The 24,641-nt window shown below is 41.1% G+C and overlaps 2 protein-coding genes across 2 annotated transcripts in view; both read right to left on the bottom strand.

The window, feature by feature from the left end:
* Positions 1-24,641, bottom strand: part of SLC5A1 (solute carrier family 5 member 1) — a 72,572-nt gene that overhangs the window by 18,357 nt on the left and 29,574 nt on the right. The window contains exons 6-12 of the mRNA XM_045457688.1: positions 16,891-16,996; positions 14,229-14,309; positions 12,613-12,833; positions 12,236-12,371; positions 10,744-10,851; positions 5,555-5,705; positions 3,167-3,335 (exon numbers count right to left, since the gene is read on the bottom strand). Of these exons, the coding sequence (XP_045313644.1) occupies positions 3,167-3,335; positions 5,555-5,705; positions 10,744-10,851; positions 12,236-12,371; positions 12,613-12,833; positions 14,229-14,309; positions 16,891-16,996 (972 nt within the window). The remainder of the gene's footprint in view (positions 1-3,166; positions 3,336-5,554; positions 5,706-10,743; positions 10,852-12,235; positions 12,372-12,612; positions 12,834-14,228; positions 14,310-16,890; positions 16,997-24,641) is intronic.
* LOC123587718 (non-histone chromosomal protein HMG-14-like) lies at positions 15,205-16,127 on the bottom strand. The gene has a single exon (XM_045457689.1). It carries the CDS (start codon positions 16,070-16,072, stop codon positions 15,782-15,784), a length of 291 nt encoding a protein of 96 aa, XP_045313645.1. The 5' UTR covers positions 16,073-16,127; the 3' UTR covers positions 15,205-15,781.

Consider the following 24,641-nt stretch of genomic DNA (forward strand, 5'->3'; position numbering starts at 1 on the left):
TATATATATTCATCAGTCAATGGACACCTGGGCTCTGCTCCTTTTATAGTTTGGATATTGTTGATAATGCTGTTATAAACATTTGGTTACATGTACTCCTTCATATCTGTATTTTTGTATCCTTTGGGTAAATACCTAGTAATGTAATTGCTGAGTCACAGGGAATTTCTATGTTGGGCTTTTTGAGGAACCTCCATACTGTTTTCTAGAGTGTTTGCAACTAGTTTAATTCCCATCAACAGTGTAGGAAGGTTCCCATTTCTCCACATCCTCACCAACAACTGTTGTTTCTTGTGTTGTTAATTTTAGCCATTCTGACAGGTGTGCAGTAGAATCTCATCATGGTTTTTATTTGTATTTCCTGATGATGTATGATGTTGAGCATCTTTTCATGTGTCTGTTAGCTATCTGGATGTCTTCTTTGGAAAAGTGACTATTCATGTCTTTTGCCCCTTTTCTTAACTGGGTTGTTTGGTTTTTGAGTGTTGAGTCTGATAAGTTCTTTATAGATTTTGGATACTAACTCTTTATCAGATATGTCATTTGCAAATATCTTCTCCCATTCCACAGGCTACCTTCAGTTTTGTGCATAAGCTTTTTATCTTGATGAAGTCCCAGTAGTTCATTTGTGCTTTCACTTCCCTTGTCTCTGGCAACATGTCTAGTAAGAAGTTGCTGCAGCTGAGGTCAAAGAGGTTGCTGCTTTTTTCTCCTGTAGGATTTTGATGGTTTCCTGTATCACATTTAGGTCTTTCATCCATTTTGAATTTATTTTTGTGTATGGTGCAAGAAAGTGGTCCATGTTCATTCTCCATGTTGCTGTCCAGTTTTCCCAAAACCATTTGTTGAAAGGACTGTCTTTTTCCCATTGCACATTCTTTCCTGCTTTTCAGAGATTAGTTTACCATAGAGTTGTGGGTCCATTTATGGGTTTTCTGTTTTGTTCCATTGATCTGTGTGTCTGTTTTTGTGCCAGTACCATACTGTCTTGATGACTACAGATCTGTAATATAGCTTGAAGTCCAGAATTGTGACACCTCCAGCATTGATCTTCTTTTTCAACATTACTTTGGCTATTGTGGTTCCAGACAAATTTTGGGATTGTTTGTTCTAGCTCTGTGAAAAATGCTGGTGGCATTTTGATAGGTATTGTATTGAATATGTAGATTTATTTGGGTAGTTTAAACATTTTAACATTTGTTCTTCCAGTGCATGAGCATGGAATTTTTTCCCATTTTTTTGTGTGTGTCTTCTTCAATTTCTTTCATAAGTGTTCTATAGTTTTCAGAGTACAGATCTTTTACCTCTTTGGTTAGGTTTATTCCTAGGTATCTTACTGTTTGTGGTGCAATTGTAAGTGGGATTGATTTATTGATTTCTATTTTCTGCTGCTTCATTATTGGTGTATAGAAATTCAACAGATTTCTGTACATTGATGCTATATCTTGTGATTTTTCTGAATTCATGTATTAGTTCTAGCAATTTTTTGGTGGGGTCTTTACAATTTTCTACATAGAGTATCATGTCATTTGCAAATAGTGAAAGTTTGACTTCTTCCTTACCAATTTGGATATATTTTATTTCTTTTTGTTGTCTGATTGCTGAATCTAGGACTTCCAACACTGTTAAATAGTAATAGTGAGAGTGGGCATCCCTGTCTGGTTCCTGATCATAAAGGAAAAGCTCTCAGTTTTCCCCCATTGAGGATTATATTAGCTGTGGGTCTTTCATATATGGCCCTAATGATGTTGAGGTATGTTCCATCTATCCCTACTTTGTTGAGGGTTTTATCAATAATTTTAATTTTTGTCAAATCCTTTTCTGCATCTATTGAGAGGATCATGTGGTTCTTACCCTTTGTTTTATTAATGTGGTATATCATGTTGACTGATTTGCAAATATTGAACCACCCCTGCAGCCCAAGAATAAATCCCACTTGATCATGGTGAATAATGTACTTTTGGATTCGATTTGCTAGTATCCTGTTAAGAATTTTTGCATCCATGTTCATCAGGGATATTGGCCTATAATTTTCCATTTTAGTGGGACTTTGCCTGGCTTTGGAATCAAGGTGATGTTGGCCTCATAGAATAAGTCTGGAGGTTTTCCTTCCATTTCTATTTTTTTTGGAACAGTTTGAGAAGAATAGGTATTAACTCTTCCTTAAATGTCTGGTCAAATTCCCTTAGGAAGCCATCTGACCCTGGACTTTTGTTTTTTGGAGACTTTTAATTACTGATTCATTTCTTTGCTGGTTATGGGTCTGTTCAATTTTCTATTTCTTCCTGTTTCAGTTTTGGTAGTTTGTATGTTTCTAGGAATTTGTCCATTTTTTCCAGATTGCCCAGTTTGCTGGCATATAATTTTTCATAATATTCTCTTATAACTGCTTGTATTTCTATGGTGTTGGTTGTGATCTCTCCTCTTTCATTTGTGAATTTATTTGGGTCCTCAAAGGAGCCATTCCTAATTTAACTCTAATCTGTCTTTCTAGCATGTTTTCCATTATCCATACACACAAACTTTCTCTCAAGCCAGGTGAGATTCCTTTCAAGCCCCTGACCCTCACCCTTACCTTTGCACTTCCACCTCTGGGTCTCAGGAAGGTGCTGTTCTCTCTGCTTTGAATGCCCTCTCTTCCCTCTCAGTTTCAGTTCATGTTGATATAGCCTGAGAATCCTTTCTTATGTTCTATGCCATATTTTATCCCTCAATTACTATCTACCTTATGCTATTTTGCATATAAACTGCTTGAGCACCGGACTTCATCCTTCACTGGGCCCTGAGAATTACCAGCTGGAAAGCCAAGCTCACTGAAGAACCACTGAAGGTAGCCTATGTTAAGACTTGCTCCTGAGCTGCTTACCCAGGGGCTACAAACTTCCTAGGGAGTATCATGTTGTCAGGTCAAAATCACTAAGATTACATGGAAAATGTACATCATTAGTTGGGAATGAGTTTGGAAGCTGCAGCAAGGAGGAGTGGGAGTCCAAAAGAATGTGAACCTAGGAGAGTCCCTGAAGCCTTTCCCGTACAAACCCTCAGCAGCACATCTTCCTGCTTGAGATCTGTGGGAAACAGAATCCCTCTCACAGAGAATATATCGATCTGGGTGGGAATTTCTGTGTCAGAGTGGTTTTTCGGGGCATACATAAATGATACCTACCTGTTCATTGACTCTCTTGCAGAAAATAGCAAGCAGGAAGACAGCTGCAATGGGCGGTCCCAAGTAACTGGTAATGGACTGGATGTAATCAAAGAGCTGCCCACTTTGCGCTGACTGCACAATGGGCACCCAGGCAATGCTGATGCCAGTCAGCACCAAGATGAACAACCTGAAATCAAAGCCCCCACAACAGAATGTCAATAAATGGCTCTGTGTGAATAAATATATATCTCTATGTATCAGGTGTGTGTGTGTGTGTGTATACACAGATATATAGGGAGATAGATAGATAGATAAATGTATATATTTATATATGTGTATATGTAATTTCATTTATTATATATCATATATACATGGTGTGTGTGTGTGTGTGTGTGTGTGTGTGTGTGTGTGTGTAACATGACCGTGGCAAGGAAAAATAATTAGCAAATTCATTCTTGAGGCTTTTTTCCTCTGTATGCTGCCTCCTTGGGAAAGTCATCTGTGCCTATGAATAACTGAAATGCACTTGACTTTCAATAGTAACCTAAACCAGTCACTGACATAAAAGAATCCCACTTCGACAAGTAGTAGTGTATAGGAATAAATGTATGGATTTTGGAGCCAGACAATCCTGGATTCACATGTTTTTCTCTCTGCAACAAAGGACACCTTGCTTAACCTCTCTGAGTCTCAATTTCTCCATTTGTGAATTTGGAATAATATGACTGACCTTGCTATTTTGGAATAAGGATCAACTATAGTAAAACACCTAGCAAACAGTAACCACTCAATAAATAGTAAAGACTATAATTTTTATTTTCTTCTTCTCCTCCTTCTCCTTTTCCTCCTCTTCTTTGTAATAAAGTGAAAACCACAAGCCAAAAAGAGTTTATAAAGGAATGGACACTACCAAGTATTTCCGATTCTCCTCTCCTTGAGTTTCACTTCAAGTCTTGAAGAGATTAGAGGATTCCCTTAAAAGCTCCTCTTACTTGTGCTCTTGATTTAATTAGAAAGAGGGCTATGATTCCCTTCCCTTACTTACATGAATTTAAGGCAAGAGTCTTAAACTAACCTTCGTAAAGCAGTGTTTTCACTCATATATTTCTCCCTCTGGAATGTCCTTCCACTGCCCCCCATTTACCCACTACCCACCATTTTGAACTTAGTTCAGGTCTCCCTCCTCCAGGAGATTTCCTCAAGTACTGCATGCCATGCTTACCTCTCCCTTCTCTGAGCTCTTGATTGCTCTTATAGTCCCCATAGCAAAGTTTGGGATTGTTTCCTGTAAGCCTGTCTAGGGCAAGGATAAGTCCCAGGGCAGCAGTCATAGAATACACAAAAATGTGAGCTCCAACAATCTCAGAGCCAAGCAGGCCAGCCCTGAGCAAACCCAAAACAAAACAAAAAAAAAGGTTCTCTTTCCTTGTTCATCTTGAGCCTTATAGGTAACAGGAAAAAAGTTATGAAGTCGTTTCTAAGGGAAAAACCATTCAGGGTGATGGTGCTGCCTTCTGTGAAGCAAAGTAGTAGACTCTAGCCTGGTCAGATCTCCCCTGGGTGCCAGGTATTTCATCACCTGAGAGTGGCCTGTCATTTTCCCTTTCCTTCCTTTGCCCTAATCTTACTGATGAGACCTATGAGGTGGCAGCCCATACCCCTTCTGCACTCACTGTGAAACTTTCCCTTGACTGATATCACACAGACTTGATCCTCCTGATCTGAAGAAGTTGACCTGCCATAGCCCCACAAAGAGGCATTGCAGAGCTTTGGTTAGTACTCTATCCAGAGCATCCACTCTATGAATTATGAGCACCTCCGACCCATGTACCAACTCTTCTGGCTTTCAGTATCCTATTGTGTCCATTATCCCATTTGGCAATAACAAATGTACACATAGTATTGTGCTTTAGACTTTACAGAGCATGTTCTCAAGAATACTATCACTTGACCTTCATAATGGTCTAGCAAAATGTTGCAGCAAAGGGTCAAGGCATCAGAGGCATCTGGGCCTCAGAGATGGCCCATATGAAAAGCTATAGTGTAGGACTGAGGGGGGTCACATGGGAACGGATAATGAGCCTTGGACAAGGACTCAGTTGGTCTGAGTTCCAATCCTGGCTCTGCCACTGTCCAGACTGCCTGGATTTAGGCAAGATGAGCCTCGTTTTTTTGTTGATAAACTGAGGGTTAGACTAGATGATTTCTGATGCCACATCTTACTCCAAACAGGCATTGTTTGATGATCTTCAATTTAAAATTAAATCCCACTGGCATGCAAATATAACTAGCTACAGAGGTTATTCTCATTCTACCCAGATATCTACCAATCTTCCCTAGCATGGGAGGCGGGGGGCGGGTACATTTAAGCTTTCACAGTGGGTGACAAGAAGAAGCTGCACTTACCTTCCTGCAATCATGAGTTCTTTTTCAGATGCTCGTTTTCGGATCTTGGTGTAGATGTCCATGGTAAAGAGGGTGCTGGCACTATTGAAGATGGAAGTTAGGGAGCTCATGAGAGAAGCCAACATGACTGACAGCATCAGGCCTCGCAGTCCTGGAAGAGAAGGAGGTTCTGAGTGGTACACACAGTACCTCAGCTCTTTTGTACTTGGAAATTGTGAGGACTCAAGATTTGTTTGCCTTCTGAAACCATGCCATATTCTTTGATTTATCTCTCCAGAAAGGCTAGACATTTTAAGGAATGGACAATGGCTTTAAATTATATTGTTAGCCCAAAGCAATCAACAAAGAGATAGGGGCAAAATATATATGAGGTAAATAGTTTGCAAATGAATGATGATGATAGTGGTTAATGGTGATGATGATGATGGTATGTGTGTGTGTTTCCATCTAAGAGGACTTTTATAAGGTCTTTTACTCAAAAAATTCATGGCATGGCAGAAAGATTCAAACTAGGATTCCAAAAATGAGGTTTTTGAGAAAGTGAAAAGCACGTAGAGTAGAAGGAAATATTGCAATTCATATATCTAATAAGGGTCTAGTATGCAGAATATATGCATAAAATGTATAACTGAATAACAAAAAGACAAAAAATCCAATTAAAAATGGGCAAAGGACTTGAATAGAAATTTCTCCAAAGAGTTTCTCAAAAAATTAAAAATAGAACTATCTTATGACCAGCAATAGCACTACTAGGAATTTATCCAAAGGATACAGGAGTGCTGATTCATAGGGACACATGTACCCCAATGTTTATAACAGCACTTTCAACAATAGCCAAATTATGGGAAGAGCCTAAATGTCCACCAACTGCTGAATGGATAAAGAAGATGTGGTTTATATATACAATGGAATACTACTTGGCAACAAGAAAGAATGAAATCTGGCCATTTGCAGCAATGTGGATGGAACTGAAGGGTATTATGCAAAGTGAAATAAGTCAGTCAGAGAAAGACAGATATCATATGTTTTCACTCATATGTGGAACTTGAGAAACTTAACAGAAGACCATGGGAGAAGGGAAGGGGAAAAAATAGTTTCAAACAGAGAGGGAGGCAAACCATAAGAGGCTCCTAAATACAGAGAACAAACAGAGGGTTGATGGGGAGGGGGGTGGGAAAGAGGGGGGAAATGGGTGATGGGCATTGAGGAGGGCAGTTGTTGGGATGAACACTGGGTGTTGTATGTAAGCGATGAATCATGGAAATCTACCCCCCAAACCAAGAGCACACTGTATACACTGTATGTTAGCCAATTTGACAATAAATTATATTTTAAAAAAAGAAAGAAAGAAATTTCTCCAAAGAAGATAAACAAGTAGCTAATAATCACATGAAAAGATGCTCAACATCAGGGAAGTTCAAATCAAAACCACAATAAGATACTACTCTGTATCCACTAGGGTGGCTGTAATAATAATTTTTAAAAAGGACAGATAATAACAAGTGTGGGTGGAGATGTGAAGAAATAGGAGCCTCATACATTGTTGGCAGTAAGGTAAAAGGGCATAGCCACTGTGCAAATAATCTTGCAGTTTCTCAAAATAAACATGCAGTTACCATATGACTCATTAATTTCACTCCTAGGTGTCTGCCCAAAAGAAATAAAAACATATATCCACATAAAAACTTGAACATGAATGTTCATAGTGGTATTATTTATAATAGCCAAGTAGAACAATACAATGTCCATCAACTGATAAATGGATAAACAAAATGTGATATGTCCATGCAATGGAATATTATGTATCAATAAAAAGGAATGAAGTATTTACACATGCTATGACATGGATGAACCTTGAAAACATTATGCTAAGTGACAGAAGCAAGACAAAAAGGACAACTATTGTATAATCCCACTTATATGAAATGCTCAGAGTAAGCAAATTCATAGAGACAGGGAGTATACCAGTGATTGCCTAGGGCTAAGGAGTTTGGGGTGAAATATGGGATGATTGCTAATAGATACAGGATTTCTTTTGGAGATGATAAAAATTATCTGTAATTGTGGTGATGGTTGTACAACTCTGTGAATATACTAAAAAAACCACTGAATTGTATACCTTAAGTGGTTAATTATGTGGTATGTGAATTATAATTCAGTAAAACTGTCATCAAAAAAAAAAGACAAGGGTGTGTTTCCAACTCTGACCCCAAGCAAGTTATGCCAACCTCTAGGCCTCATCTCCTAATATGTTAAATGGGGATAATACTACACTTGCCCAAATCAGAATAAGAGATTGTTCTTAAATTTTTCCCAATCATGGCAAGCATGGTTGGCTATAATCTCTATTACTACTTCCATACCAAGGAGAGCATAAAGTTGTCCCTGCTAGGTTGGAAGGCCAGGTCATGCTGAAAGCCCATCATAGAGAGTACAGTCTTAGAAGTAAAAGTAACCTTAGAGGTCACCTAGGCCTATCATCCATTGGTAGAATCCCTTCTACATTCTATCTGCCCAAACTCTCTAGCATTAGGAGATCTACTACCCCACAGGGAGTCTGCTCCCTCTTGGGCAGTCCTAACCAGGCTGTTATCTGCCTCTTTGTGGCCTTAGACACAGTCCTTATGCTACCCAACCAGAGAGGTCTTATTTTTCATCCACTTTACCATCTTTCATGTATTCAAAGATAACTCGTGTCTTCTTGAACTCTCTCTTCTCCACACTAAAGATCCTCAGTTTCTTTAATACTCTTTATAATTGGTTTTGGGGGACCCAAATATACAGAACTTGACATATTACCTCTATTAAACTTTAGCTTATTACATTTGAGTCAACATCCCTGCCTCTTGAGATCTTTTTGGAAATGATTCTATCATTCCTCTAGATTTGCGTCTATAAATAATTTTATAGTTGTTTTTATCTACAGCCTTGCAAGAAGAAAAATAAAGGCTGTCTCCTTCAATTATTTTGTCATTTGTTGGGAATTTTTTAATCGTCCTTCCTGAGTTTATACCACATAGACCACAGACTATTGGAGCTATAGAAGGAGTTATAAAGATCCTCTAGTCTAATTCCCTCACTTTTCAGTTGGTAAAACAAAAGTGCATTTCGGGGCACCTGGGTGGCTCAGTCAGTTAAGCATCTGATGCTTAATTTCAGCTCAGGTCATGATTTTACAGTTTGTGGGATGGAGCCTCACATCAGACTCCATGCTGACAGCGTGAAGTCTGCTTGGGATTCTCTCTCCCTCTCTCTCTGCTCTTCCCCCGTTTGTATGCACATGTGCACACACGTGTTCTCTCTCTGTGTCTCTCAAAAGACATAAGTAAAAACATTTAAACAAAGGTCCCTTTCAAGGAGTTAGTAGGTAGGGCTTCAAGCCTAGTTCTGCCATTTGTTCAGGGTTTCTTCACCAGTTAATTGTTAAGCTGGGATAGAGCTCTCCCCTTTGTACTCTTATCAAACTCTTTTTCACTCAATAAATATTTGTTGAACATAATTTTACAGTGGTCCGGGCATGAAATAATGGTATATCAGTGTAGGGTGATACTACACTGGAAAGAGATAGATGAATATAAGAGATATTTAGGCAGCAAAATGGACAGAATTTAGTGACAGACTGGTGGGACAACATTTACTGGCCAAGTGGAGGAGACTGAATCTTCAAATGAGACAAAAAGTTGCAGCCTAAAGGATCGGGGTAAAAAGACAAATAGGAGAACATAGTATTATGGCATCCAAGAGAAGAGAATAACATAAGAAAGATGAGTGATCAATAATGCTGAATGCTACTGAGGGGTCAAATAAGATAAAGAATGAAAAATATCTATTTAATCTAGTACAGGGAGGTCATTGTCGATTTCAGTGTTTACAGAAGCCAGATTCCAGCTGAAGGTGAAGGAATGGCAATGATACATGTAAACACAGCATTTTGTTGTCTTGCATGCCATGCATCTTTCTGTCATTCACTCGAACACAGTGTTCAGAAATACCTACAGTCCTCACCAAGGATCTGCCAATCTAAAGAAATAACATAAACAGGGGTGCCTGGCTGTCTCTGTTGGTGGAACATATGACTCTTGATCTCAGGGTTGGGAGTTCAAGCCCCACATTGGGTGTAGAGATTACTTTTAAAAAAAAGTTTTTTAGCCTTAAAAAAAAGAAAAGAAATAACATAAACACCCCCCACATAGGCCAATGTAATCCAAATCAGAACTCTAAAAGAGCCAGCCGTGTGACTCTTCTAATTGCAACCTTAATTAATAAGCAGCCTGGCTCAGTTGAACAGTTAATGATTACCCCCATTCTTTTTATAATTTTAATGCAAATGGTTTACCCAATCATACATCCAGTATGTGATTTAAAAAAATTATTCAATTCCAGCCTTGAGCAGAGTTAAGCAAGCCAGACACTGAGTTGCTGTGTGGCCTTGGAAAAAATCATTTTCCTTCTGTAGGCCTCAGTTTCCTCAACTATAAAATGAAAAGGTTTGACTAAATAGTCTCTAGGTTTCCTCTCAGTAACAAAATTTTTAAGTTTCTTCTAAAACCTTTGAATTTCTGGTCTCCTGAAACCCGCTAACCTAACAAGACTTGCATCCCTTGAGCCAGAAATATATTTTTCTTAACATGAAACATGAACAGTAGTCCTACAGGTCTACACCAAAACTCTAACTATTCTGGACTCCAAGTACTCAATCTTTTAGTATAACACATTTCTCTGTAGTGAGAAGCCCCCTGGTGGCCCATCCATCTACTGCCTCCAACTTCCTCATTTAAAGCTAAAAATCACTCTGCATTTCTTTCCAGGTTTTTTCTTAGAACATCAATTCATTCCACAGGAAAAACTCCACTTAGTTCAAGCTTTCATGTTAATGTCTGTTGGAGAGCTAGAAAGACCTTCTAGATAGCATGGAAAAGTCATGATTTTCGCTAGCCCATTTTCAGGTCACCTCTTTTCCAAGATTGACTGATGGACACATGCCAGGTCTCATAGAGCTCAACCAAGTCATAAGCTGACTTCCACTGAGGGAAGACATGTTCAAAACCTGAGGACACCCAGAGGGAGGTTTTCCCTACTCGGCCCCAAGGCTCAGAAATGGCTTTTCCCCAGAGGGCTGCAGAAATCTACATAAAGTATAAGTCCAATCAGCCTCCAAAGAAAGACCCTGCCAGCAAGGTGACTCTCACCATTGGGCATGAGCTCCACCACCAAGGTCGGGTAAGCCATGTTGGTACAGCCAACTTCAGTGCCACAATATTTCTTACATTCCGAGGGGACGGTGCAGGCAACTTTTTCTGGAGAAAGATGAAAAGCCAGGTCAGTAAGTAGACATTGGGGAAATACTTCCAAGATTCGCTTTCTTAAAACAAGGCTTCAAACAAGACATTCCTGCCCATGGTCCTGAATTGGTTCCACAGAGAGTACAGCTCCAAATTGAGCCCTTCTATGCCATGCCCTTGCCCCGCTGGTATGACTGTCTCTAAGATCTTACTGGGGAGAAAAATGTTCTTAGGCAGAGGAAGGGGCAAGCAAAGCAATGCTCAGAGTAGGAAGGGAGGGGGCACAATCTTTAGCTAGGAACTCTCTACAGCTTAGCAGTAACTATTGTCTTGTTTCTCCTGAAAATCACAATGAAACTGTGGCTCCTAATTCAGAAGTTTATTTGAAGTAGCTTTTACAAGTAGGATTGAACAACAGATGACTGAGGGAATTCCCCACTAAGAATGCTGTTGGGTAGTACTTCTAAGATGTGAAAAATCTGGAGTGGAGAGAGACAGGAGGTAGTCTGGAAAGGGAAGGGGACATGATTTAGAGGCTTAGGGAAAATTTTAGTAACTTCTTTAGAATTAAAACAACAAACATTTATTATGTACCTACTATAGGTATATCCTTTAGTGCTGTTCCGTAGAGCACTGATTCATTATAGCACTGCCTCAAATATTAAGTGTGTTATATCTATTATATCATAAATTTTTCAGTTAAGAATATTATTCTCATGACAGGTGAGCTAGTATAGGAGTATGAGAGCACTATTAGGAGCATGATTAACAGCCAATGGCAGCAAGTACCCCCAGACTGTCCTGTCTTCATTTTGGAGAGAGCTTACCAAAGTTTTGCTCCATGGTGCTCTCTTTTTTGCCATTATTTCATATTCCAGGAAACAGTTTTGACCTATTATGGCTGACCCAAAAAAGCAAATGGAAATCTGGAAAAGCCTCAAAAGGGTCAAGGAAGACTCTATCACCCTAGATAGCAAAGTACAAGACTCGGGGCTCTTCAAGGAAATGGTCCAAGAAACAGGGCTCTGAGCACCAAGCAATTAGAGACTGGGCAGGGTTCTTTGCCATTAAAGACACACCACCACGGCCTGAGTAAGACTGAGCAAAAAGTTAGCAAATATTAGCTGGAAGAAGCTACAGCTAGAGGTGTATCATGACTTCAGAGAATTTGGAAAAGGGAAGAAAGTAATTGTCAATGTAAGGAACCAGAAATACAACCCCACAGGCTCTGTGACCTTAAGTTGTTTGCTATCTAAAGGGGGAATAATAATGCCTGATAATTGTGGCAAGAAAAAAAAGATGGCAGAAAAGAAAGAGCAGAGAGCTACAGGGCTTTAGAAGTTACACAGAGCCTGGAAAATGGAAGAGAGTGGCTGCTGAGTCTAGCAAAAGGCATCACCTGTGTACAGGATGCGGCTGATCATTCCCGGCATCACCATGAGGAACATAGGCAGCAGCTTCAGGTACCCACACATGACACAGCCGGCCTTCACGTGAGACATGTTTTTGGCTGAGAGGCAGCGTTGCACAATGACCTGACAGAGAAAGCAGTGAGAGAGGGGTGCAGGCCAGAGACCCCTCAATGCCCTCTGGCTACTCCTAGCAACACTCCTACATGTCCTCGGCCCTTGGCCTGGCACCTCCTTGTCAGTAAGGCTCAGTGACCCCAGACCACATGAGCCCTGTTCTACCTTACCCACTACCACAAGCCACAGACAGGAGTCCCTGTAGAGACCTGGGAACACCCCATCCACTCCACACATCCAGCATAGGTACCTGATCTGTGCACCAGTACCACAGGGCAAGGATGGACAACCCAAAGATGAGCCCAGGCCATGGCAGGTCTCCAGTGAGGGGGTCTCGGAAGATGTGGAAAGAGTCAGCTCTCGGTGTATAACATTCTTTCTTGATGGTGATGTTTCCATCAGAAATCACAGTTGGAATGGCTTTCATGTACTTTATCATGAAGTTATCATACCCTCCCACTTCATGAAAAGCTGGAAAACATCAGCAACAAACATCCTGAAACTCTCAACTCTTAATTCAAGTTTCTTCCTGTGAATGCCTGAGAAATCACCCTCGCAGTGTGGTCTTGGGCAAGTCATTTTCCCAACCTGGGCCTCAACCTTCTCATCCACAGAATGGGATTATTAACCCTGCCCAACCTCCTTGCGGGGCTACTGTGAGGGTCCAAAACAATAACCTGTAAAAGTATTTCAACCATAAACCTTTTTAAAAAGAGAAAGGATTTGGGGCACCTGGGTTGAACGTCTGACTCTTAATTTCGGCTCAGGTCATGATCTCATGGCTCATGAGTTTTGCTAGTGCAGAGCCTGCCTGGGATTCTCTGTCTACCTCTTTCTCTGCCTGTCTCTCTCTGTCTCTCAAATATAAATAAATAAACATTAAAAATTTTTAATTAAAAAAGAGAAAAGACTTGAATTATTAAAAGAAAGACCTTGGTTTTGAAGATTCAAGGCCTCTTTTCCCCTCCCTTTTGCTGTCAGCAGCAGCCTTTAAAATCCTGCACAGAGACCTAGAGACACACAGACTCAGTCATACCACTCCTGGTCACAGCAATGTGGTAAGACGGACAGAGAAAGGGTAAGGAGTAAGGAGAAAGGGTAAGGAGCCCTACCACCTCTTGGCTGTGTGTTCTTGAATAAGGTATTCCAGCCTCTGCCCTGCTGAACCCCATGGACCACCGGGGGGGAAACCAAATAGAAGCTCTTGGAAAGAAGAGAACAGAGAGTGGATAAGAGGCTTCACAGGACACACAGAGAGTACAGGCCCTCTTAAAAACAAAATGCATTTATATTCTCCCATAACAAGTACCTCTATATCTAGGGTCTCCAGTTTTGTCTTTAGGATTTCACAGACAAATAAAATTTCAAAATTAGAGTCAGGGGACAACACACAATGGCTAATTTTTAAAATTTTATCAAATAAGGACATAAACAAGAAAATGATCACTTATTGTCATTAATTCATAACAGAAAGGATATTTAACATTTGACTATATTTAGCCTGCTGGATATTTAGCCTTATCCTTTTTTTTTTTTTTTTTTTTGTCCAGTTTTTCTGTGGAGAGCAGACCATGACATCAGAGGCCCACATTGGGAACCACTGGCTCAGTCCATCTAGAGAGAGCAGTAGGGAATCCAGGTATTGTCTGGGCCAGGCCTAGTCTGAGATCTCCAGGGCTGAGGAAGGTGCCCCCTGTACACCCACAGTGATGGCCAATCTAGGCTGGACCACTCCCCTAGAGAGGGCAGAGGGTACCGGGCTTACTTCCCGGACCAGCAACAGGCAGGGAGGCTAGGCTTGCTTTTCTTTCCCTGGGCCTCTTACTCTGCCACCCCACCTCCCCAGTCTGCCCCAGCCCCACTTACCAAACCCGGTCAAGATAAAAGACCCCACCAGCATGATCACTGTCTGCAAGGTGTCCGTGTAAATCACAGCTGCCAGGCCCCCTAAGCAGGCAAAGGAGACAATATGTCTGATCTCATATAGGAGGACAACCTGTCAGCCTACCTCCTTTGCCCACTGCCTGCCCCTCTCCCTCTGCGCACCCTCTGAGCACACCCCTCAGTCACCTGCCTAACTTTCCTTCCCTCTCTTGTTCTTTTACAGTAGTCTGCTACCCAGCATGTTCCCACACCTCCACTTTTCACAACGCTGGGAAGGCCTTGGAAATTGAATATTTCTCCCTGCTTGAGGAGGAAGAGTTTGATGCAACCATTTGAAGGTAGGAGATGGCTCAAAGGAGATGGTTATGGTAAGAAGCGTCTTCCACAGGGGCGCCTGGGTGGCTCAGTCCATTAAGTGTCTGACTTCAGCTTAGGTCATGATCTCACCACTCCTGAGTTCAGACCTCTGTGCTGACAGCTCAGAGCCTGGAGCCTGCTTTGGATTCTGTGTCTCCCTCTCTCTCTGCCCATCCCCCTCCTCGTGCTCTCTCTGTCTCTCAAAAATAAATAAACAGTAAAAAAACATGTCTTCCACAAACGAAGACAGGGAAGAGCAAGGAGTAGACATCTCTACAAGGTGTCTGGGGACTTTACTGAATCAACACATTTCAAAGGGCCACTAGCATGTCTGCTCTCTCTTTACTCAGACCATCTAAGTAACTTTTTTTTTCTTTCATAATTGAGTTTTTATTTGTTGTTCTGAGGATCAGTATAGACAATTCAATTTGTACACAATTCTTAACGTACGTACCGAAAACCTAAAAAAAACCATGTAGCTGTGGTTCTTTTCTCAAAGTTATTACAGTGAACTTCCAGCTTAAAATTGGAGGCAAAGTTCCCTTAACAGTATATCAAGTACTGGTATCTTCCAATGTTGATATGCTGTTACACTGTTAAGTCCCATTAATTCACAATTTAATGTCATATACACTACATACTCAAATTTTCAATCTTGCACAAGACATTAACAAGGTTACTAGGAAACTGGACTACCACAACCAACATGTTACAGAATGCACAAAATTCTGACAGGGAGAGCCAAGATCAAGGAGTGGTTTTCTTTAGGAAACAATTCTAGCATAAACAACATGGGAATAGAAGTAATTTAAAATGTCCAAGACATATTAAATGCACAACTGACTCCAAGTTGCCATTTAGTATGCTTGGTATTATAGGATATAAAAACTACCCCATCTATGAATGTTAAGCTGACACCCAAGACAATCAAAGCCTCCCATATTCAATATCCCACTATTTTCTGGTTGTGCCAAAAAATAAACAGCGGCAAATGATTTCACCTCTTAAAAAAAAAAGCATTTACACTTAAAAAATGGGATGAGGTGGGATTTCCTCCTTCTTAATAATGTTTCTAGAGCTACTAAAAAACTTGCATTTACAAAATAGTTGATAAAAATATTCCTCTGGATTGTACAAGAAGGGAGACAGGGACCACTGGTAAGACATGGGATATGATACTAATCAGACTTGGCTTCTTTCTCTCCTACTTCATCAGAGGCTGGACTCTCCTCGTTTTTAGTTTCTCCATTTTCTGCAGGTAAGTCTTTTGTTTCTTGGTTAGCCACTTCAGCCTGTTTTCCCTTTGCTCCCCTTTTCCCCTTTGTTTGCACTCTTTTGTCTGAAGATTTCTCCTTTCCCGCCGCCTTTTTTGGCTTCGTTTCCACTTTTGCAAGAGCGGGTTTAGCTGACCTCCTCTTGGGCTCCTTCTTCGCCGCCCCCTTGGCGGAGCTGACCTTCCTCTTGGGCATCGTGGCGGCGGGGCGGGCACTGTGCCGGCTGCCTGGGGGCCGCCGCGCACCTAGAGCCTTCGCGAAGCTGGGCTGCCTGGCCGCTACCACTCCTCCCGCCGCCTGAGCTGCTCTAAGTAATTTCTTGTCCCAAAAGCTGTGGGACTCCAGCTACACAGCAAACTTCATTACTGACCCAGCCCCCTCCCCAACCTAGAACAGAGTAACACTTCCAAAAAGGTGTCCCCAATTGCTCTTCCTGTCACTAGCTTCTCCATTCATCTCTTGAGTCTTCTAAAATCTCTGTATGTGTCACTCCCTCCCTTCCTGCCTACAGTGCCTCCCAGTGGCTGTCACATCAAACCCAAAGCCTCCTTCTGGCTTCCAGGACCCTTGCACTGTGGCCTCATTTGAACTATCAGGACTTATCGCCCACACACATACCCCAGGTACCTCCCATTGACCACCCATCTCCAGCCAAACACATCTACTTCCTTACACTGGCCCAAACCCATGCCATGCCCATTCCTGACTCCATTCCCTGCTCTCCCCTATCCCTGCACCTGGCACTCCCTCTCTAATTCTCCCAACTTCTATCCACAACCTGGAAGGCCAGGCCCTGCCCCACTTCCTAGAAGAAGCTGTCCTGACTATTCCACCCAACACTGGAGTTTTCTGGGGGCCCCATATAACTTGTTAGGGCCTGAGAGTGGGGACTAAGCAAACACTCCATCCTAAAACTGTTTCCTGGGTGTATCTCTCTTTATTGAGAGAAGAAGCTATGTCTCCTAGGTCTTCCTCCTTTCCTGGGCTTCAGTTGAGTCATTTGTAGGACTCACCTGTGATCGTATAAAGACCAGTGATTGCCAATAAAAGAAAGATGGCCAAATACAGATCCAGACCCAAGGCCATGTTGATGAATATGGCCCCAGAGAAGATGTCTGCCTGGAAGGAGAGGAGAGACAGAGTTAGGAATGAGGGAAGCCAGCTGGCCGCAAGTTGCACCCAGGGTCTGACTGAGGCACTTCAGCTGCAGGGACAGAGAGGCAAACTTGAAAGGGGTAGCAGAAAGTGTTTCCTTAGTAATGTCAATGCTTGTGATTTCTGCAGCCCAATGTTAGACCACACATCCCTTGCCCTTTGGCTAAAATCCCCCAATTAGAGGTTCATGTTTTTATCCCTGGTTCAGAATATAAAAGACAAGTACTGCACATTTCCACATATATATGATATCTAAAATATGCAAATTTATAAAATCAAAGACTAGAATAGTGATTACCACGAAGGGGGGTTGGGGAACAGGGAAATGGGGAGTTATTAATCAATGGGCACAAAGTTTCAGTTAAGTAAGATGAATAAGTTCTAGAGATCTGCCATACAACATTGGGCTTATAGTCAACAATAATGTATTTTACACTTAAAATTTGTCAAAAAGATAGATGGCATGTTAAGTGTTCTTAACACAACAAAATAAAAAATAAAAAAATATTAACACTTCAGGATCATACTATATTTCTAGGTTTCTCGACAAGCTTTATTCAAGATGATAGTAGATATCCCACGGGAAGAAAAGATTCCCTGGTCAAAAAAGTCTATGAAATGCTGGATTAAACAAATTAAAGCAATTTCTTTACTACGCAATTTCTCTAAGCCTTTAAAATACAGCATGTACTGTGAATCCCCAGGAGAGGACCATGGGAAATGACCCTTTACAAACTTAATTAACTATGGAACTCTGTTTGCCAAGGAATAACTATTAACACCTTGAGGTTCGCCCAACCCACCTGTGCACTGCTGCTCTAAGCTATTATCCATCATTTACACCTCAGTGTGCAAAGGCTTATCAAATCTATTCCCAAAAGCAAGTTTGAGTGCTAGAGAGTCCATGAGAGGGAAACCCCACCCATACTCTGGAGCAGAGAGAAACTTTAGCAATATCATAATTTTATCTTCTCAGCCCAGATGGAGTCCACCTTGACTCAAACACAACCAGAACACCACCAAGAATCTCTTGCATGGCAGGCTTGCTTCTAGGTGGTTTTATCTAGATTATCTCATGTAGCTTTAGGGAAAAGTGTTCCCTCTTCACCCCCAAATTCACCAGTTATGTTCTTGATGTTGTTCTCTTTCTCCTCCCTGCCTCATTTAGCCCCATAAAGAATCTTCTACCTGGCTGTATGGTGCAATTCCTAATTTTAACCAACAGAGAGCACTGGAGTCACCCAAAATGAATTTTTCATGGCAGCTCCAAAATACTACCAGGAAGGGTAGGATTAAGGGATTTCTTAGTGAACCTTTTTTTCAAATCCCTCGGTGTGAATGAAATTAGACCTCCCTTAGAAGCAATGCATGAGCTGTTTCATTGCATAAAACCTAATGTATTTCAGGGTGTGTAAAGGGCCACCCAGTCACAACCCTGGAAATGGTGCCCTTGCATCTCCTCTCCATTCTTGGTTTCCCCACTTCCACCTCCTTACAGCTCTAGTGGTTCATCTCCCTGCCAAGCAAATCTCCTAGTCCCTGCCTCTATTACTTGGCAGAGAGCTTGTGTCACACCAACTCCAAGCTTATGTGCAACTCTCCCTCCCAAGATGGGTCTCCTGAGTACTGGTGCCTTAGCTCCCCTGCAGATTCTCTAGCCCCAGGGGACCTAATATCATTGTCATTCCTGGTGGATAAGGAGAAGTAGAGTCAGAAATCCCACATAAACAAAGGCTGGTGGTCAGAGGACCTGGGTTTTAACACCAGTGCTGCCATTGTAGGCCTGAGTGACTTTGGATAAAACATTTCACCTCTCCATGTCTCTGTGTTCTCATTTTTAAAGTAAGCTCTGACTCTGAAGGTTTATGATTCACAGTGGCTGGAAGTGGGAAAGTCCTGCAACCAAAGAAAGCATTCCCCTCCCAGGTCCTGGACCTGTTCCACTCAGTCCTCTAATGCCAAAGAGGAAGAAAGAGCCCCTGGCTGCACGTCAGCCTAGCTAAAGGTGAAACGGCCACTTCTTCCTGACCCTGCACATTAACCCACTGGAATTATGAGGAGTATTCATAATGCTGGACCCTCCCCTCCCATGCCTCTATATCATTACACAAAGTTATATCAGTTGAAGGGGCCCCATTCATTGATTACATAGGAGTGCTAGTAAGTGCATACATTTTTGTTTGGTGGATTAGCTAATAAGCATACGTGAGCAATAAAAAGATTCCAAGGCTGTTACTGCCTTAAAAATGCCTTTGGTTGGTTTGTGTTTCAGAGTAGTTCATTTGTAATGCTTTATGACAACATGCCATAGAAGACTGTGTTACCCTCATTAATATGTGCCTTCCTATCTTCAGTCACAAATAAGTAACACACAACTGCTAAGATAATGCTATAACTAAAGTCTACAAAGACTTATGGGAAGTGTTAGGCTAATGGAAATCTTGTCTTTATGATACTCTATTTCCAGCTAACAGGGCAGATAAAGAATTCCAAGAACACATTCCTCATGAATTGAAGAAACCTAAGACAAATTCTATCTCCCATGAGTCACTCCTAATTTCAGAAATGAATTCTGCCCTTTGAACCCTGAAAGCCAGCAGGAGTGCCTCCAGATGCCATGCCATACCTGAGCTCACGTTAGTCCAGGCACTCTGACATTAGTCTTTGAATCCTAGGTACCCAAATTTTACATGCTTTACTAGGGTTTTTTTTTCTCCATATCTAGGGAATTTTATAGTTTACCAAGTGCTTTCAGATACATTCATTGTTTTAATCTCCAAAACAAGGTAATAGGACAATATATTGGCTCCACTTTATAGATAAGAGAAACCAAATTTATGACATGCTCAAGAGCTAAAATCCAGTTTTCTGTCTCCAAGTTCAGTGACTTTGCCACAACATTAAAAGGTAAGGGCTCTTTTTTCTAGACTATTTTCTGCAGAGAGCAAAATATTTTATCATTAAAAAAAATTGTTTTACCTACTTTTAAGGTAAAATAATTTATGGGTATGATTGGGAAAAAACAGCACAGAAAGCTATACACTGAAAAGTAAAAATGTCCCTACTTCCATGATTTGGACCAAAGGTGACCACTGTCAAGAGCTTTTGGTCCACCAGAGGATTTCCAAATAGCTTGCTGAAAACTATATGTCAACAGTTATGTTCCACAGTCCCCAAAATAATAATTATGAATGGGGCGCCTGGGTGGCTCAGTCGGTTAGGCTGCCGGCTTCGGCTCGGGTCATGATTTCACGGTCCGTGAGTTCAAGCCCTGCGTCGGGCTCTGTGCTGACAGCTAAGAGCCTGGAGCCTGTTTCAGATTCTGTGTCTCCCTCTCTCTGACCCTCCCCCGTTCATGCTCTGTCTCTCTCTGTCTCAAAAATAAATAAACGTTAAAAAAATTTTAATAATAATTATGAGGATTGAAACATGAAAAATGTATACAGTTTGATAATAAGATGGAGAAGAAAGATGAAAAAATGCTATGCACATTCCAACTGCAATTCTGTAAAGGATAGCACACATATGGGTGAGGCCACAATATGAAATATCTGTATTAAAGCCATGGGATTATGGGTGCTTTCTCCTCCAGATTTTCTTAAATACCATTGTTTCATTTTTCTTACAGTTCAAAAGTAGGGGAAGCAGAAATTTAAAAACACATTATATTCTTTATGGGATATATAAATGTACATATATATGTAGTAAAAATATTAAAACAGACCAGAAGAAAACATACCAAGTTTAAAACATGTACAACTTTTCAGAAGGAATAAAACAGGGTCAAGAAAGATAGAGATAAGACTTCCATAATATCTGTAATGTTTTATTTCTTTTTTGTAAAAATGACTGATTTTTTGAGATCTATAGAATCTGAGTGGTGGTCTTTGCTATATTAGTCTTTTTACTTTTTTGTATGTTTGAAGTATTTCATTACTTTTTTAATTTATAAAAGTAGGGGAATGAATAGGTAAATATACCACCAGCACTAATAGAAAAGAACTCTCCTGTAATTCTATGGGATCATTTGTTTCTCAGCTCTTCCCAGATTGCTCCTTCTCTAAACTACTCTTAGCCCTTAATAAAGGGGGGGAGAAAATAGAAGAAAGGAAGGAAAAAAGCAAATTTCCCCAATGCTGCTAAGCAAAACCAAATTGAAGTAAAATAAAAAACTATCACACTCTAGAACAGGGGTCAGCAAACTTTTTCTGTAAAGGATCAGGTAATAAGTGTTTCATGTTTTGTAGGCCATACAGTATCTGTCTAACCTGCTCAACTCTGCAGTCAAAGCATGAAAGCAGCTATGGACAACACAATATTGGCCATGATCCAATAAAACTATATTTACAAAAACAAGGAGTTAGATTCAGCTCAAAAGCTTTGTGTCTGTCGCTTTGAAAATTTGACTGAACCACGTCCATGGGATTCATGGGGAATAATAAAATTACAGATTCAGTTGGGAAAACCTCTTGAGTTTTTTTCATAGGAAAACCTATGAGTCTCTGACCATGAGCCTTGGGCAGATTACTTCATCTCAGCTCAGATGCTTTGAGATCCTGTGATTCTATATGTGTGCTTTTGCTCCCCATTCTGGTCCGAGTTGTATCTGAGCCCCCAATAAATCCTGCCTGGCAACGACATTTGAGATCAAAAGCCCCATTGCTCAAATTTCTCTTTTCATTTGTGAAAGTGAATGGCTCAGGTAATAAGTATTCAAACTTTAAGCAAAAGCCAAAGCTCTTATTTTCACTCAAGGATCCAAAATGGCCAGTGGAGTTGCTGTAAAAGTTTACTGCAGTCATGTTAATAGCCCCAGGAAACATAAATAGGGACATTCAGTCATCATATGTAATGCATAAAGTCTGAGGCTTATCTCAAATGATTGTGCACACGTGAATAAGGTATGTGATACTAGGAAATTTTACAGAGCAGAACACTTCTCAGAACTTGATAAGTCAGGGTGCTCGGGAGGGGGACAGCGGGGAGCCAATACAATTCAGTGGAGTGCATGGAGGAATAATCAAATCCGGGTCTCAAAGCCCAAAATCTGGCCACAAGACAGTAGCCATAGTCAAGATTCCACACTACTGCTACTCAGTGGCCTGGATCACAACTGGACCCTGCACCTGAAATGCTTTTTCTCTCCTATCAATTACACACTCACTGGATCCCTATGTCCACCCCAAGCCTTCCTGGCATGTCCCTAGTTGTTCTCTATGTGGACTTGGATCTCACAAGACCCCTTCTCTTCTCACCCATCACACACAATGCCTCTACACACACACAACAAAATTGATTAATCTTTGTGTGTAATGTAAATAAACATCTTACTTTATTAACTAACAATTCTTTTCTTTTGTCCATGAACTTGAAACTCATGCGTATCTTAATGTGAACTCCTAGAAGGTACATTCAACATCAGCATAATTATTTTAATGATTTCATGTTCTATGATTCATGGTGAACCTGAAGTCAGCCAAATGTATAGAGACAAAGTCTCATCTGTCTGACCCTTCCCCGCCCCTCCACTCTGCCTAAATGTCCTTCCTTCAGACCCTTCATACCAGTGTGTAGTCAATGTTCTCTCCTCATAGTCCTCTGAAATCCTACTCTTGGAAACTTGTTCATAGTTATTTAACAGGCTATCTTAATTTTTCCCAAGGTTTTGAATTTTAACTGACTCTGTACAGAAGAAATGAAAGACTCAGAAGGCAGGGACCAGGGGTGCCTGGGTGGCTCAGTCAGTTAAGCATCCAACTCTTGATTTTGGCTCACAGTCGTGAGACAGAGCCCTACATCGGGCTCTGCACTGTCAGCAGAGTCTGCTTGGGATTCTCTCTCTCTCTCTCTCTCTCTCTCTCTCTCTCTCTCAAAATAAATAAATAAACTTAAAAAAAAAAAAAAAAAGGCAGAGACTACATAATGCCAAAGGTTTGGATTCAATAACAGGGATCCTACTGCTCATCCTAAAATTCTGCTACTTTTTAACTCCACAGAGTCCCTTCCCTTCTTGAGAACTGTTTCCCCATCTATAAAATGAGAGCATAGGACATAGAACTAGATTATCTATCCCATTCCATCACACTATGCTTTCATCCCATCCCAGCACAGAGTAGAACTGTGAGAACACAGACTCTGAAACTAGAGAGACCTGGGTGCCAATCTTGGTTTTGCCATACACTTCCTATGTGATTTGGGATAAATTACCTAACTTCTCTGAAACTCGGTTATCACTCCTACAAAGTGGAAAATAAAACAGAAATCCTTACCCATGCAACACTGTTATGTGAACTGGAGATGGAATAAGTAAAGCCCCTATTGGAATCTAAGCAAGAGACTGACACTAAATAAAGGGCAACCCTCATCCTTCCTACATATTATTCAAGGAATTACTGCCTCTGGGCAGCAGGTGGAGCAGGTAGGATGTTGGGCAAGGTCTCCAGCAAGAAGCTCCAGAAATCATACAGAGAGGGAGCAGCCTATACCAAGTACTATTCAAAAGCAAAAATCAGAAAAAGCTGACTGCTGGGGAATAGGTTCCATCAGGACTTGAGCTGAGTGAGACTGCCCCTCAGCTACCTGGGGGCTCCCAAGTCAAAAGAGTTTAATCAGTAACCTGAACAGTAAGTGTTTGGAAGGCAAGGAGAGAGGTTGGGCATCTAGTTTATTTATATGACTACCCCACACCAGCTCCAAGGGCAAAGAGTACCCTTTCCATGGCAACTACAGTCAACAGACTTTTACCCGCTTGAACTGTGGACTTGAAGGTTTGGTTCCAAGACGGAGAATCCCAGTGCCCTCCTCTCAATGTTCATTAGACAGGTGCCACCTCACAAGCTAAACTAAGGAGCAGTTCCTTTGTCAACCCCGCCCCCAGCTCCAGGGTGATCTCCTTTCCCTCCCTGCTTACATTCCTTTTTCTCCTCCTATATCTGCTCTTCCCTCCCTAAGGAAGCCTGATTTCTCCACCCCTCCCAGCATTTCCAGTCTAGGCTCTGCACTGATATCTAATGATGTAGGATTGAAAAGCCCAGGGTCTTCATCTTATAACTAAAAACTAACCCTGAGGAGAGGAGGAGAATGTGAAGGTGGTGAAATCATCACAATGGTGGCAAAACACAAAGAGACCAGTCAAAGGCAATAGCAGTTTGAGTCAGGAAGCTGGGCAGGGAGAAAACAGTGTTCTGGGCATCAGCCTTAACTCCAAGACAAAGCCCTATCAGCCCTATAGGCAACAGCATGTTTTCATTGAGTTGTATAAAAATGTATGTGCAAGACCATTCAATTAGGAAATAATAGTCTCTACAACAAATGGTGCTGAAAGTTTTGGACATACACATGCAGAAGAGTGAAGCTGAACCCTCACCTCACATCATATACAAAAAAATAACTCAAAATGGATCAAAAACCTTAATGTAAGAGCTAAAAATATAAAATCCTTCAGAGAAAACATAGGGATCAATCTTCATGATCTTGGATTTGACAATGGATTCTTAGAAATTACAGCAAAAGCATAAGCAAATAAATAAACTAAAAATAGATAAACTGAACTTCATCAGGATTTAAAACTTTTGTGCCTCAAAGGACATTATCAAGAAAAGGAAAAGAC

This window comes from Leopardus geoffroyi, chromosome D3 (assembly GCF_018350155.1).
Source record: "Leopardus geoffroyi isolate Oge1 chromosome D3, O.geoffroyi_Oge1_pat1.0, whole genome shotgun sequence".
NCBI lineage: Eukaryota > Metazoa > Chordata > Mammalia > Carnivora > Felidae > Leopardus > Leopardus geoffroyi.